The sequence below is a fragment of the Monodon monoceros genome, unplaced genomic scaffold, assembly GCF_005190385.1.
Source record: "Monodon monoceros isolate NGI ecotype Baffin Bay Population unplaced genomic scaffold, NGI_Narwhal_1 Super_Scaffold_13, whole genome shotgun sequence".
In the NCBI taxonomy this organism is placed as follows: Eukaryota; Metazoa; Chordata; class Mammalia; order Artiodactyla; family Monodontidae; genus Monodon; species Monodon monoceros.
Window position 1 is genome coordinate 57,018,430 of NW_021703769.1, and position 16,189 is coordinate 57,034,618.

General features: G+C 35.6%; 1 protein-coding gene across 3 annotated transcripts in view; it reads left to right on the forward strand.

Moving 5' to 3' along the window:
• Window positions 1-16,189, forward strand: part of ATF7IP2 (activating transcription factor 7 interacting protein 2) — a 76,227-nt gene that overhangs the window by 43,544 nt on the left and 16,494 nt on the right. The window contains exons 7-9 of one of the 3 annotated variants that reach the window (XM_029220265.1): window positions 5,253-5,323; window positions 6,427-6,488; window positions 6,927-6,993. In XM_029220265.1, coding sequence (XP_029076098.1) covers window positions 5,253-5,323; window positions 6,427-6,488; window positions 6,927-6,993 — 200 coding nt within the window. Of the gene's footprint in view, window positions 1-5,252; window positions 5,324-6,426; window positions 6,489-6,926; window positions 7,030-16,189 lie in introns of those variants that run through there. The other 2 variants (XR_003793103.1, XM_029220268.1) reach the window with 2 other exon arrangements.

Consider the following 16,189-nt stretch of genomic DNA (forward strand, 5'->3'; position numbering starts at 1 on the left):
CAAGGGGGGGGGTCCAGGTAAGGGGGGGCACAATTTTGTGAGTTTTACCTCTAGAGCTCTACTGATCTTTGCAGTGAATATTGAAGAAAAATCCTCTCATGCTTCCAGCAGGGGGCAAGATAAAAAGAAGCTTTTGAAATACACCAGAGCACTCTGTTCTTAACAAGCCCTGCCATCAGGAGAAAGTATTACCAAAGATTAACCTATCTGGAGGAAAGGAAATATCTAATACCTACTCCCTCCAGCCTTCCACATGGAGGAAGAGAAATACCCAACTCTAGCCCCCTCTAGCCATCCTGTCCCACCTAAGAGGGGTATGGAGACTGGGCTGCATTAGTGAATTTCATACTCTAGGGGCACAGGCTCATTAAAAGACTGAGACCTACCCATAGGACTAGTAGAATGCTTCCCCTTCCCCCACATTTTACCACTACATTACTAAAGGCATGTTTACCATAGTTCCTTTTACCCAGTACATCATGTCTCCCTTTCAACAAAAAGTTACATATTAAAAACATATTATAAAAAAAAGACATATTAAAAACCAGAAAACACAATTTGAAGAGACTGAGCAAGCATCAGAACCAGAGTCAGATATGGCAGGAATGTTCAAATTACTAGACCAGGAATTTTTTTAAACTATGATTAATGTGCTTTAATGGAAAAAGTAGACAAAATGCAAGAACTATTAGGTAATGTAAGAAGAGAGATGGAAATTCTAAGAAAAAGAAATGGTTGAGATCAAAACTACTAACAGAATGAAGAAAGCCTTTGATGGGCTCTTTAGTAGAATAGACATGGCTGAGGAAAGAATCACCAACCTTAAGAATATGACAACAGAAACTTCCAAAATGGAAAAGCAAAGAGAAAATAAAAGACAAAAACAACCCAGAATATCCAAAAACTTAGGACAACTACAAAGGGAGTTATATATGCATAATGGGAATTCCAGGAAGAAAAAAGAAAGGAACAAAAGCAATATTTGAAGTAACTGTGACTAAGAATTTCTCCCAAATTAATGTTAGACACCAAGCCACAGATCCAGGAAGCTCAGAGAACACTAAGCAGGATAAATACCTAAAAGAGTACACCTAGACATATCATATTTAAACTTCAGAAAATCAAAGCTAAAATCTTGAAAGAAGCCAAGGAAAAACACCATACCTGTAGAGGAGCAAAGGTAAGACTTACATTCAACTTCTCCTTAGAAACTATGCAAACAAGAAGAAAGTAGAGTGAAATATTTAAAGTGTTGAGAGAACAAAACTTACCAACCTAAAATTCTTTACAGTGTGAAATTATCTTTCAAAGGTGAAGGAAAAAGACTTTCTCAGGCAAACAAAAATTTAGGGTATTAGTTGCCAGTAGATCTGCCTTGCGGGAAATGTTAAAAATTCTTCACAGAGAAGGAAAATAGTATGTCAGAAAATCAGATCTACATAAAGAAAAGGAAGATCATCAGAGAAGGAATGAGTGAAGATAAAATAGAATGTTTTATCTTTCTTATTATTAATTGATTTAACTGACAAGAGTTTGTTCAAATTAATAGCAACAATGTATTTGATTATGCTTGTGTGTGTGTGTGTGTGTGTGTGCGTGCATGCTGCATTCACGCACTTATATATAAGTGAAATGAATGGCAGCAATGATTGAAAAGGAACAGGAAAGAGGAATTAGGAATATTTTGTTATTATAAGGTACTTGTACTACTTGTGAAGCAGTATAGTATTATTTGACAATTGACTTGGATTAGTTGTCAATGTGTATTACAAACTCTGGGGCAACCACTAAATACAGAAGTATAGTTTGCTAAGAAAGGAGAGAAAATGGAATCATATAAAATGTAGTTTTATTCATAACTGCCAAAACTTGGAAGCAACCAGGATGTCCTTCAGTAAGTGAATGGGTAAACAAATGTGGTATAGGGTTGGCCAAAGTTTCCATTGGTTTTTAAGTAAAAATAAAAGAAACATTTTGCATATTCACCAAGAACTTTGTTGAACAACATATTCACCATTTTGTTCCACTACCTTCTGACATTTTTCAGGCAACTTCATAATTCCATCTTCCCAAAACTTGTTACCTTTTTGAGCAAAGAACTGTTCCAGGTGCCTTTTACAGTCTTCCAGGGAATTTAAATTTTTTCCATTAAGAGAATTTTGTAAAGAGTGAAATAAATGGAAATCCAAAGGTGCAATGTCTGGTGAATACAGCAGATGAATCAGAACTTCCCAGCCAAGCTGTAACAGTTTTTGCCTGGTCATCAAAGAAACATGTGGACTTGGGTTACCCTGATGGAAGATTATGCATTTTCTGTTGACTAATTCCGGATGCTTTTCATCGAGTGCTGCTTTCTTTTGGTCTAATTGGGAGCAGTACTTGTTGGAATTAATCGTTTGGTTTTCCAGAAGGAGCTCACAATAGAGGACTCCCTTCCAATCCTACCATATACACATCATCACATTCTTTGGTTGAAGACTGGCCTTTGGTGTGGTTGGTCGTGGTTCATTTCACTTGCCCCACGATCTCTTCCATCCACATTGTTGTACAGTATCCACTTTTCATCACCCGTCACAATTTGTTTTTAAAATGGCATGTTTTCATTGTGTTTCAGTAGAGAATCGCATGTGGAAATGCGGTCAAGAAGGTTTTTTTTGCTTAACTTATGTGGAACCCAAACATCAAGGCGATTAACATAACCAAGCTGGTGCAAATGATTTTCAACGCTTGATATATTTTGAGTGTGTCCGCTATCTCTTGCCTGGCATAATGTTAATTGTTCTCAATTAATGTCTTGATTTGATCTCTATCAACTTCAACTGGTCTACCCAACCGTGGAGCATCGTGCAGCAAGAAAATCTCCAGCACGAAACTTTGCAAACCACTTTTGACGCGTTCGATCAGTCATAGCACCTTCTCCATACACTGCACAAATCTTTTTTTGCATTTCAGTTGCAAATAATAAAGCATAGTGTGCCGAAAATGTTGCTTTTTTCTTCCATCAATATCAAAATGGCTTCACATAAATTTACCAATTTTGATAAGTTTTTTTAAATGCATGCTGATATGGCAGCTGACACAATACAATCTAACAAAACTGTTTTGAATGAAGTTAAAGACATCTAAGCACTACTAGATCCATGTTACGGAAAAAACCGAACAAACGTTTTGGCCAACCCAGTACATTCAGGCAATGGAATACTGTTTAGTGCTAAAAAAAAAAAAGTGATCAAGCTATGAAAAGACATGGAGGAAACTTAAATGCATATTATTAAGGGAAAGAAGCCAATCTGAGAAGGCTGTATACTGTATGATTTCAACTATATGACATTCTAGAAAAGTCAAAACTGTGGAAATAGTAAAAAGATCAAATGTTGCCAGAGGTTGGTGGGGAGGGATGAATAGGCAGAGCACTGGGGATTTTTAGGGCAGTGAAACTAGTTTTTATTATACTGTAATGGTGGCTACATGTCATTATATACTTGTCAAAATCCACAGAATATCCTAACACTAAGAGTGAATGTTATTGTAAACTATGAAGTTTGGGGGTAATGATGTTGTTAACGTAGTTTCATCAGTTGTAACAACAGTACCCACTGGTAAAGGATTTTGTGGGAGGTTGTGTGTGGGAGGGATAGGGGGTATATGGGAAAACGCTGTAGTCAATTTTGCTGTAAACCTAAAGCTGCTGTAAAAAGAAAACCCCAGTTAATAATTTTTAAAAGTACAAAATATTGCTGTGAAAAATTAATGGAAATATAAATATATGGTGAGATATGCCATAAATATATGGTGAGATATGCCATGTTTACAAATCAGAAAATTCATTGTTAATGTCACTTCACCCAAGTTGTTTTGTATATTTAACGCACCCTTAAACAAAATCATGGCATCCTTTTCTGTAGAAAGTAACAAACTGATCATAAACTTGTATGAAATGCAAAAGACCTAGAAGGTGAAAACAGTGTTATAAGAGAACAACGTTGGAAGACATACACTACCTGAGTTCAAGACTTACTATAAAGCTATAGTAATTAAGAGAATGGTGTTGGCATGAGGATAGAAATATAAATCAATGGACAAATTAGAGAGTATATATAGAGTCCATTGGTTTTCAGCAAAGATGCCAAGGTAATTTAATGGGGAAGAGAGAGTTGTTTCAACAACTGTTGCTGGAATAACCAGAGGGGAAAAGTAAACCTCAACTCTTACACCATACACAAAAATAACTTGAAATGGATCATAGACCAAATATAAAGGCTAAAAATTAAAAACATCTATAAGAAAATGGTACAACCCTGTGTGTAGAAAATTCATGTAGCAAATTAAATGGGCTTACTGAAATTTGTGTCAAGGTTTTCTTAACAAAAATTCTGATTTTAAATGTCACATTCAAAAAAGTGGAGTCGGGGTCAAATGGGAGCAAAAGACAGTCTCATGACTCAGAATATTCTGTAACCATAATCAGCATCCTTTATCATCATTGCATAGTAAATATTGCTACTATAGTGATACAGAGTAGTGGCAGAATTAATTTTTTAATATCTTTATTTTTTATAGTTCTACATCAGTAACAAAGTTTTAATCAGTTTCTTTTATACATTGTTTCATTTTCAAGAAGGCAAGTATATATGCTAGAGTGACTTTTGTATATTTTGTACATTTATATATGTTGAATACTTATAGTTCATACATTTGGATTTATTGTAAATGGATTTCTATTAAGTTTTTTTAATAAATTTATTTATTTTTGGCTGCATTGGGTCTTTTGCTGCTGTGCGCAGGCTTTCTCTAGTTGCGGCGAGTGGGGGCTACTCTTCGTTGCAGTGCACGGGCTTCTCATTGCAGTGGCTTCTCTTGTTGTGGAGCACAGGCTCTAGGTGCGCAGGCTTCAGTAGTTGTGGCACATGGGCTTAGTTACTCCGTGGCATGTGGAATCTTCCCGGACCAGGGCTCGAACCTGTGTCCCCTGCATTGGCAGGTGGATTCTTAACCACTGCGCCACCAGGGAAGCCCTCTACTAAGTGTTAAGGGTCTGTGTTTATTGTATATCATGAACTTTCGGTCATATAAATAATTGGCTATACACAGGGTTTCTTGGGTACTTGGTTTTATCATTTTCATTCCACATCCTCCCCATTGTTAGATTAAAACATCTCAGTTATGAAATGTTAAATTAGAAGAATTAAAACCATTGATTGCACATCTCAGCATAATCACATTTATTTTATTTATTTATTTATTTATTTCAGTAAAGATGATATCATGTTGATTTCTGTGGAAAGTCCTAATTTGACAACTCCAATTACATCAGATCCAACAGGTATCTTAAAATATGACCTATCAAATCAGAAAGCCTCAAATCAGTATTTGTTTAAAATAGAGAATTGAATATTATCTTTTAATAAAATAAAAGTTTTAATTCTACTCTCAAAAATGTTTAATTTATATCTGTGATTAATATTACCTGAATAAATCAGTGATTGCTTAATAAAATTGAGGTTTCTTGTTAACTTTGTGTTTATCAATTTATGGCCTTTTGTTTCTTTACTGTGTTTAATGGCTTTGTAAATTATAAAACTACCTACCTTTCATATCCGTTATTTGTACTTGTTTACTCTGGTCTTGTTGCTGATAGTGATGGTTTATTTTTTGCTTGTCTTTTGTTTTATCGAGTTATAGTCTACTAGTTTGTCTAATCTTTAGTATCTTTGATTTTTTTAAACTTTTATAAATAATACTTCTGTTACTCTTTAGAGTTTCTCATTACACTTAATGTAAAAATCTTTAACCTTAGATTTCCAGTAAATTTCCTTTCCCTTAAAATAGCTATCTTTTTTGCCTCATAATTTCTCCTTCAAAATTCCCCATTTCCTTTTCATTTTTAATATACATTAGAGAGTTTAATTTGCATCTTAATTTCAGAAAGCTTTGTCTGCACTTATATAGCTACTTAATTGCCACTATGATTTGGGCTGTTAACATTGTAAATCAAATAGTTAAGGGATATTAAGCATTTATCTGAGGTTTTTACTGGTTCTGTGAAGAATCCTCCTCAGCCATCTCAGGTGGTCTAGTCTAAAGATACTATGAATAAAAAATGTGTAAATTTCCAAGTTATTTCCTCAAATGCTATAGTGGTTTACAGATAGATACTCAAAAAAGAGTTACTAATATAGCTGTAAAGTTACAGAAGGAAAAAATCTTTTGAACCAAAATTAGAGTTTGCTTTTTTTGGACTGGTTCATTGGTCTTTGGAATAAGCAAAGTCGGTTGAGTTACATTTTTGAGTTACAACCATGATTATATGATGGTTAATTAGCATCCCCATTATTATTGTTTCAGCATTCACATATTATAAAGTCCATAAATATTTAATAGTTAATAAACTTGTCAAATGTTCATATTTTAATAATTTTCTTTCAGATACTGGAAAAATTACATCAGGAAATTCTAACAATTCACCTGATGCTGAAACTGAAGCTATGGTAGGTATTAAATATTGTCTCTGAATATTGTTTATTTGAATACGTTAGTTCTAGGAACTTTAGTGTTGCTACATGTTGGATGACTCATCTTTGTCATTCATTCTTTGGGAGATTCATTCTCTGAGAAATTAATGTCTCCTAGTTAGCGTGACCAGGTTTCAGTCCAGCTTAAACGTTAAAAGCAAACAGCTAATGATAAACATATTTCACAACCATATTTATTACCAAATTAACTCATTTAGACTCTGCTTAGTTATATTCACAGAAATCATATAGTATTTCACGAGCTTCTCTTTCATAGTAGAGTTAAATTAAGCTGTAAGACTTATAGAATGTTCAATCTCTAGCTTCTAAATAGTAATTTTAAATGATATGTGTTTTATTTTTAAAAAACATTTTCTGTTGAGGCAAAATCTTATTTTTTTAACAACTTTTCAGGCTAAAGAGAAGAAACTTGATTCTGTGATTGATCTAACGAAAGAAGGCCTGTCACACTGCAACACAGGTAAAGGATTTGTCTTTTTCAAGAAAGAGGGAAGGGTAACAACTCAAAATACATTTGACCCATTTATGAAGTTTTTGTGTGTGTGTTAGTGTGTGTATTTAGTAGCTCTGTGCAGTTTTATCACATGTGTAGATTTATGTAACTGCCACCACACTCAAATTATACAACTGTTCTATCACTACCAGGTTCCCTCATGCTATCCCTTTATAGGATTTTTTTTAGAGTTTGTTCCCAGTCCCTAAACCCTGGCAACCACTAATCTGTTCCTCACTATTATAATTATATGTTGTTTCACGGATGTTATATAAATGTGATATAATATGTATCCTTCTGATATTGGCTTCTTTCCCTTAGCTTAATTTCCCCCAAGGGTCATCCAAGTTGTTTAGTAACTATTCCTTTTTATTGCTGAGTAGCATTCCATGGTGTGGATGTGTAATGGTTTATCCATTCACTCACTGAAAGACATCTGGGTTGCTTGGGACTATTAGAAATCTCTTTTCTACCTGTGAAACACACCTTTTTTCCTTAACCATAGCAATACGGGCTGTGAGAGGATGCTAGGGCATAACATGAAAATGCAGAGGGAGAGTGACAGCAGTGCCCTCTTTCTCAGATTTAAACAAAAAGAAGTAAAATAGAGTCTTCTGGGGCTGGTAATCAATCATAAGGTTTCATCTCTTAATTGCACTTGAATGTTTATGGTACTCTTGATGAAATATTTGATTCCACTTATTAGCATTAGGAAATTAATATTAAAAATGGAGATTACTACAGGAACTATATAGTCCAGTTCATTCTCCGATCTCAACTGTGGATCCAAACAAAGGTTGGAACCGTTGGAATCTTTAGGCACCCCATGATAGAATCAAAAAACCCTTCAGTTTCCAATTTCATGAAGATTAGAATGAATTAAAAAATGAAATTGGAGTCCATAATGAAGTATCATTAATGATTAACAATTTTAACATTAATTTTAACAATTAAGATTACTAAATATTTTTTAAACTACACGATATAGTATTCGAGTTGCAGTAAAATAAAAACACAGATTCATTCAGTGCTTGATAAAATAAGGTATACCTGTAATGGGGTTGAGGGGGGCTTCACTTTGAAATCAAGCAGTTGGAAAGATAAATCATGCCAATTCATGATGCTAACTCATGATAATGTGAATGTGAATCTGTCTTGTAAAATGTTCAGTTCTGAATAAGGGTATAGTTAGTTAGTCAGATGAAACTTGGACCGTTTCTCATATTCCCAGGCTTGATGAATGGTATCACCAACTCATCCAGTTTCTCAAGCCAGAAGTAAGAGTCACTTTTGACTCATAGATATGCCTCATTCCACTATGTAGTCAGCTTTCAAGCTCATCAGTTGTCTCCCGAAAAGCTAACAGATGTAGTCCATATATTTCCTTATTCCAGAATTCTGTCATCTGTAGTCTATTGCCATAACTTAATAACTAATATTTCTGTCCTAACTTACTGCTTTTAATGAATCTTCTAAGTTGCCACTAAAATGTTATTTCCTGTATCCAAATCTGGTTATGTTTTTGTCTTTAGGATAAACTCCAAATTCTTTAACAAGATATACAAAATTCTTAATGACTTAAAACCCTGAAAACGTTTCTAGATTTATCTTCTACAGATTCCTTACCTCTTCTTTGATAGCTTCTCAGTAGGTAGTGCTTCTTCTCTCCTTGCCATCACCACATATCCTGTTCTCTTTGCCAGGAATGCTCTCCCCTCTGTATCTCCCCAGGCTTGTCTGATGACCCCACTTCTCATCCTTCAATATTCAGTTTAGACACTTGTGACAAACTGTTCCGGCAGAAATTGTCATCTTTGCTCTCCTTACCCTTGGTATTTTGTGCATGCCTATATTATACCTTTATTTCATTGTTTCTGTACATATCTGTTTTCCTAAAAGGACCTGAAATTCGTTTCAGCAGCATTAATGTTTTTATTAATCTGTATGTTTTCATCTTTTTAGCACAGTGCTTGGCACACAACATACGTTCCAAAAAAAAAGGGTTGAATTAATGCAGATTTTCCACTAAATAGTTTTAAAAGAAATGTAAGTTTATATACTGTGAATGGGAGTGTAAATTAATCTTTCTGGAAGACATTCTGTCAATATCAAAACTTTACAAATATGCAAGCCTTGTGACTCAATTCTTTGAATAGTTACCTGAAGAAAATAAAGTATAGGGGAAATATGAAAATGTTCATTGCAGTGCTATTCATGAAATATAAAACTTTGGAAACCCTTAAAGTTCTAGGAATAAGGAATTAATTACAAAAATTACATTTATATGATACAACCATATTCAACCATTAAAAATAATTTGAGGAAGTATATGTATTGATGTAAACATGTTAATAATATAACAAGAGAAAAAAGTTATAAAAGTATATATGTAGAGTCATGGTGGAGTAAGTGGGCTCAGACTTAACTTTTCTTCAGTAAACAAGTAGAAAACTAAACAAGATATAAGAAAAAATTTTTTAGATATTGCAGTACAGGACTACAGTCCCTGAGAGAAGGGAAATGCATGAGATGAGCCCTATGGGCTGCCCCAGCTTTCTTCCTAGATTGTGGTGCACTGATGGAGATCCCAAGCAGAGAATGGCTGTCTTGCTGAGGTAAAGAGAGATTGGCATTCAGAGAGGCTGAGGCAACTGGAATGAGGGGAAGAGTACTATCAGATGAGGAAGCCACTTGGAGAAAGAGCTCTAAGAGGTTAGCATAGGAGTCCTTTTGAGTCTTTGCTGAAATATTAAGTCACACATGCAGAGTGAAATTGCATGAGTCTGGGCAGAGAATGACCAAGGACCTTTACACTAAACAATTTCCAGAGCTCAAACAGCAGTGGGAAATGTTTCAGGTCTGACCAGCCATTGTGGTAGATTCTTACTGAATATACGGGTGTAAACTCATCTTAGAGCAAAGGCAACTCTAGCATTGCCCTAATAAAACCGAACTCAGAATTCAACTCACAACCATGTAAAATTCATAATATCCATAATCCAATTTTAAAAAGTCACTCGAGATATGAGGAAGAAAAATAGAACCCATAACCAGGAGAAAACTCAGTCAAAAGAAACAAGCTTAGAAATGACAGTTGACAGAATTAACAGACAAGGACCTTAAAAGAACTGATAGAAGTACACTCAGAGATTTAAAGGAAAACATGAACATAATAAGAGAAATAAAAGATATAAAAGAGAACCAAATGAAATAAAAATACTTGAAGTGAATGGAATAAATATTATTATATTAATAAATATTAATTAAATATTAATAAATATATTTAATAAATATTATTAAACACCAGAGAAAGAAAAACAAATTGGTATACTGGAAGAAATAGTACATGACTGTATAATTTGGAAAGAAACTATACAAATTAAAGAAAGAATATAAAAAGAAAAGAAGAAAGACTGGGAAAAAGGAATCAGACCTTTAGTAAACTGTGGGACAATATCAAGTGGTCTAACATACATGTATGGTCAAAAGTTTTACAAATTTAATGAAAAGTACAAGCCCACCATAACCAAGAACTTCAGTACTCTGCAGACAGGATAAATACAAAGAAAACTACATCAAGGAACATCATAATCAGTTCCTGAAAACCAGTGATTAACAGCAACAATTTTAGAGCAATCAGAAAGACACCATATGTATAAGATATATAGGGAAGAACAAAGAATGCACAGTTACCTCAATTGGAACTACGCAAAACAAATCAAATGGCATTATTAAAAGGCTGGGGGAAAATAATTGTCAACCTAGAATTCTATATCCAGCTAATATAACTTACAAACATGAAAGCAAAATTAAGACTTCTGTTTATTAAGATAAACAAAAGTTGTTGCCAGCAGACCTTCACTGTCAAAAATAAAGGAAGTTCTTCAAGCAAAGGGAAAATATAAGATGGAAAGTGGATCTACACAGAGGAATGTAACAGTATGTTTTGGAGTTTATAATTTATGTAGAAGCTAATGTATGCCAACAGTAGTGTGAAAGATGGTCAGAGGAATGGAAGTATGCTGGCTGTAAGGGTGTTACATTGTGAGTAGTATAATGTTATTTAAGGTTAGACTATACGTTATTAAAGATACTAGATACATACATACGGCAGTGCCTAGAGCAATATTTTTTTAAGTGCAAGTATGGCTGATAGACCAATAGTGGAGGTAGAATGGAATTTTTAAAATACTCAATCCAAGAGAAGGTGCAAAGAACAAATGACACTAAATAGAGAACAAATTACAGGATGGTAGATTTAAACCCAACCATATTGATAGTTAGAATAAGTATAGAGGGTCTAAACACTCCATTTAAAAGCACACATTGTTGGACTGGGTAACAAAACAAGACCCAACTATGTGACAACTACATGATGTATGTTAAATATAAATATATGGATAGGTTAAAATTAAAGGGATGTAAGAAGATAAGCCATGCAAAAACATACAAACAGGGCTTCCCTGGTGGCGCAGTGGTTGAGGGTCCGCCTGCCGATGCAGGGGACACGGGTTCGTGCCCCGGTCCGGGAAGATCCCACATGCCGTGGAGTAGCTGGGCCCGTGAGCCATGGCCGCTGAGCCTGCGCGTCCGGAGCCTGTGCTCCGCAGCAGGAGGGACCACAACAGTGAGGGGCCCGCGTACCGCAAAAAACAAAAAGAAGCATACAAACACTAATCATAAGAAAGCTAGAGTGACTATATTATTATCAGATAGACTTCAGAACAAGGAATATTACCAGGGATAAAGAAGGCTGTTTCGTAACAGTAAAGCAATCATTTCATCAGAAAGACACAGTAAACCTACGTTTATGCATATAATAGTAGAACTTCAAAATTCCTGATATAAAAACTGATCGGACTGAAATTGTAAGTAGACACTTATAATTGGAGGTTCCAACACTGCCTTCTCAGTAATTGATATAATATGTAGTCAGTAAAGTTTTGGAAGCCTGGGCAATACTATCAACCAACTTAACCTACTTGACATTTATAGAACACTCAAACCCAGCCACAGAAGGATACACATTCATTTTAAGTGCATATGAAACATATCAGGTTCTGGACCATAAAACTAGTCTCAGTATATGTGAAAGTTTAGAGAACATACTCTGTATGATTACAGATACAATTAAATTAGTAATAGAAAGCTAGTTGGGAAATCCCTAGATATTTGGAAGCTAAAGATTACATTTCTAGATAACCCATGAGTCAAAGAAGAAATCAAAAGGAAGGTTTAAAAATATTTTGAACTGGGGCTTCTCTGGTGGCGCAGTGGTTGAGAGTCCGCCTGCCGATGCAGGGGACACGGGTTCATGCCCTGGTCTGGGAAGATCCCACATGCCGTGGAGCGGCTGGGCCCATGAGCCATTGCTGCTGAGCCTGCGTGTCCAGAGCCTGTGCTCCACAACGGGAGAGGCCACAGCAGTGAGAGGCCCGCGTACCGCAAAAAAAAAAAAAATTTTGAACTGAATGAAAATGAAAACACAGCATATCAAAATCTGAGGAATGCAGCTAAAGCAGTGCTTAGAAGGAAAGTGCTAGCATTAAATGTTTATAGTAGGAAAAATGGAAAGTCTAAAATGAATAAGATTCTACATTAAAAAGAGCAAATTAAACCCAAAGCAAGTAGATGACACTTCACTAGAGAAGATATGGGGATGGCAAATAAACACAAGACATCCTCAACATTGTTATTCATTAGGGAAGTTAAGACCACAATGAGATACCACAACACATCCACTAAAATGGCTAAAATGAAAACAACTGAAAATATACAAAGTGTTGGTGAGGATGTGGAGTGACCTGGAATTCTCATGTTTTGCTGGTAGGAGTGTAAAATGGTGAAATCACTTTGGAAGTGGTCTGGCAGTTTCTCAAAACATTAGCTATACTCTTAGCAAATGACACTATTATTCCACCTTTAGGTATTTATCCAAGACAAATGAAAACCTACATCTACACAAAGACTTTTACACAAATGTTCATAGCAACTTTATTCATAATAGCACTGAACTATAAACAGTCCAAATGTCCATCAATAGGTAAATAGGTTGTGGCATATCTATCTCTACAGCTAAGTACTACTTACTCAACAATAAAAATGAACAAAATATTATTATATGCAACAACATTGATGAATCTCAGAAACAAAATGTTGGGCAAAAGAATTGTACATACTGTGTGATTTGCTTTATGTCAAATTCTAGAAAAGGCCAATCTGTAGTGACAACAGACCTGTGATTTCATGGGGCCAGCGGTGAGAGGGATTGAGAATGTTACCAAGACCAAGTTCATACTGCTCGCTGCACAACAGGCCAATAAATCAAGAGATGAATTGTTGGGTCAGGGAATGGCAACAGCAAACCGAGAAGATGGTGGACTAGTGTCCCAAAGAACCATGTTCTCCGAATTAGAATTCAGGCTTCTTTTATACTAAAAGAGGAAGGGTGTGTGGTTGGTTGCTACAAACTTCTTGGGGCTGGAATCCTTTGTTCTTGGCAGCTAGCTGTCCAGTAGGTCATTTCACAATGTTGCTATAAACTTCCAACAAGACAAATGTTATTCTCTGTTCTACAACTTTTTACCTCTATTTAAATGGATAAGTGTTATACCTTTTAAGGTCAGGGCCTTGAGAAAGAGCTATCCTATATATTTCAGGCTACCGGCAACATTTTTAACTTGTAGCAAAATCAATAGAATACAAAGGTTAAAGTAAAAGAAACAGATCCAATGTGGAGTCAGATTTGTTCTTCCATATTACCAGAAGGGACACTATTTGGGGTAATAAAAACATTCTGTCTTGATTTTGGTGGTGGTTTCACAACTGTAAATTTGTCAAAACCCAAAGAATGGCACATTTAAAATGGGTGTATTTTGGGGACTTCCCTGGTGGTCCAGTGGTTAAGACTTCAACTTCCAATGCAGGGGGTGTGGGTTCGATCTCTGGTTGGGGAGCTAAGATCCCACATGCCTTGTGGCCAAAAAACCAAAACATAAAACAGAAGCAATATTGTAACAAATTCAATAAAGACTTTAAAAATGGTCCACATCATGGAAGCAACCTAAGTATCCATCGACAAATGAATGAATAAAGAAGATGTGGCACATATATACAATGGAATATTACTCAGCCATAAAAAGAAATGAAATTGAGTTATTTGTAGTGAGGTGGATGGACCTAGAGTCTCATACGGAGTGAAGTAAGTCAGAAACAGAAAAACAAATGCCGTATGCTAACACATATATATGGAATCTAAAAAACAACAAAAAATGGTTCTGAAGAAATTGGAGCAAGACAGGAATAAAAATGCAGACGTAGAGAATGAACTTGAGACATGGTGAGGGGGAAGGGTAAGCTGGGACAAAGTGAGAGAGTGGCATGGACATATATACACTACCAAATGTAAAATAGCTAGCTAGTGGGAAGCAGCCACATAGCACAGGGAGATCAGCTCGGTGCTTTGTGTCCACCTAGAGGGCTGGGATAGGGAGGGTGGGAGGGAGACACAAGAGGGAGGAGATATGGGGATATATGTATATGTATAGCTGACTCACTTTGTTATACAGTAGAAACTAACACACCATTGTAAAGCAATTATACTCCAATAAAGATGTTAAAAAAAAAAAAAAGGTCCACACCAAAAAAATCTAAAAAAATAAAATGGGTACGTTTTATTGTATGTAAGTTATATCTGAATAGTTAATTTTTAAATACAAACTTTAAAAATCATGTCTATCATATAAATATTTACATAAGTGAACGTGCATCTACATGTGCATATACATGCAGCAAAGGATCTGAAAGGTCAAACACCAAAGGGGTAAGTTGAGACCAGAGGCCACAATTCTCACCTAGCAGTTTAATGAGGAGGAACTTTAAAATAATCGGGTACTGGCTCCTGTTGCTTTGAGAATACAAAGTGCTAAAGTAACCATTACTGGACTTCCCTGGTGGCGCAGTGGTTAAGAATCCACCTGCCAATGCTGGGGACACGGGTTCAATCCCTGGTCCAGGAAGATCCCACATTGCCGCGGAGCAACTAAGCCTGTGCGCCACAACTACTGAGCCTGCGTTCTAGAGCCCGTGTGTCGCAACTACTGAGCCCACGTGCTGCAGCTACTGAAGCCTGCGCACCTACAGCCTGTGCTTCACAACAAGAGAAGCCACCGTAATGAGAAGCCCACGCACCACAGCAAAGAGTAGCCCCCACTTGCTGCAACTAGAGAAAGCCCATGCGCAGCAGCCAAGACCCAACACAGCCAAAAAAATAAAATAAAATTTTAAAAAGTAACCGTTACTTATTTTTATATAGATAAGGGTAAAAGCTGCAGAGTATTTACAAGACATTGACATTGGTGACACAAAGGATCTAAACATAAACTGGTTTGGGATAAAAATCCTGTTTTGTCTCTTATCATAAAGTTGAGTTTCTGTCTTAGCCTGTTTTAATTTGCCAAGGGCTTGTTGACTTACTACCTTGAAAGAAGGAATGTTAGTTATGGGAAGTTATATCTATTAGAATTTCTTTTTGTATGAAACTGTTCACTTGAAAATTTAAAGGAGGTTATTTGTATCAGCTCTTGTGCATTGATTAACCTGCAGATTATGATTTCACAAATTTAGTTCTAATTAACAAACCAGTTATAAGAAGGGTGTATAGATTCTCCTACAATTTGTAATTTTTAAAATTTATTTCTTATACAGCAGGTTCTTATTAGTTATGTTTTATACATATTAGTGTATATATGTCAATCCCAATCTCCCAGTTCATCCCACCACCACCCCCCACTTTCCCCCCTTGGTGTCCATAGGTTTGTTCTCTACATCTGTGTCTCTATTTCTGTCTTGAAAACAGGTTTATCTGCACCATTTTTCTAGATTCCACATATATGCGTTAATATATGATATTTGTTTTTCTCTTTCTGACTTACTTCACTCTGTATGACAGTCTCTAGGTCCATCCATGTCTCTACAAAGGAACCAATTTCATTCCTTTTTATGGCTGAGTAATATTCCATTGTATATATGTGCCACATCTTACTTATCCATTCATCTGTTGATGGACACTTAGGTTGCTTCCATGTTCTGGCTATAGTAAATAGAGCTGCAATGGACATTGTGGTACATGACTCTTTTTTTTTTTTTTTTTTTTTTTTTTTTT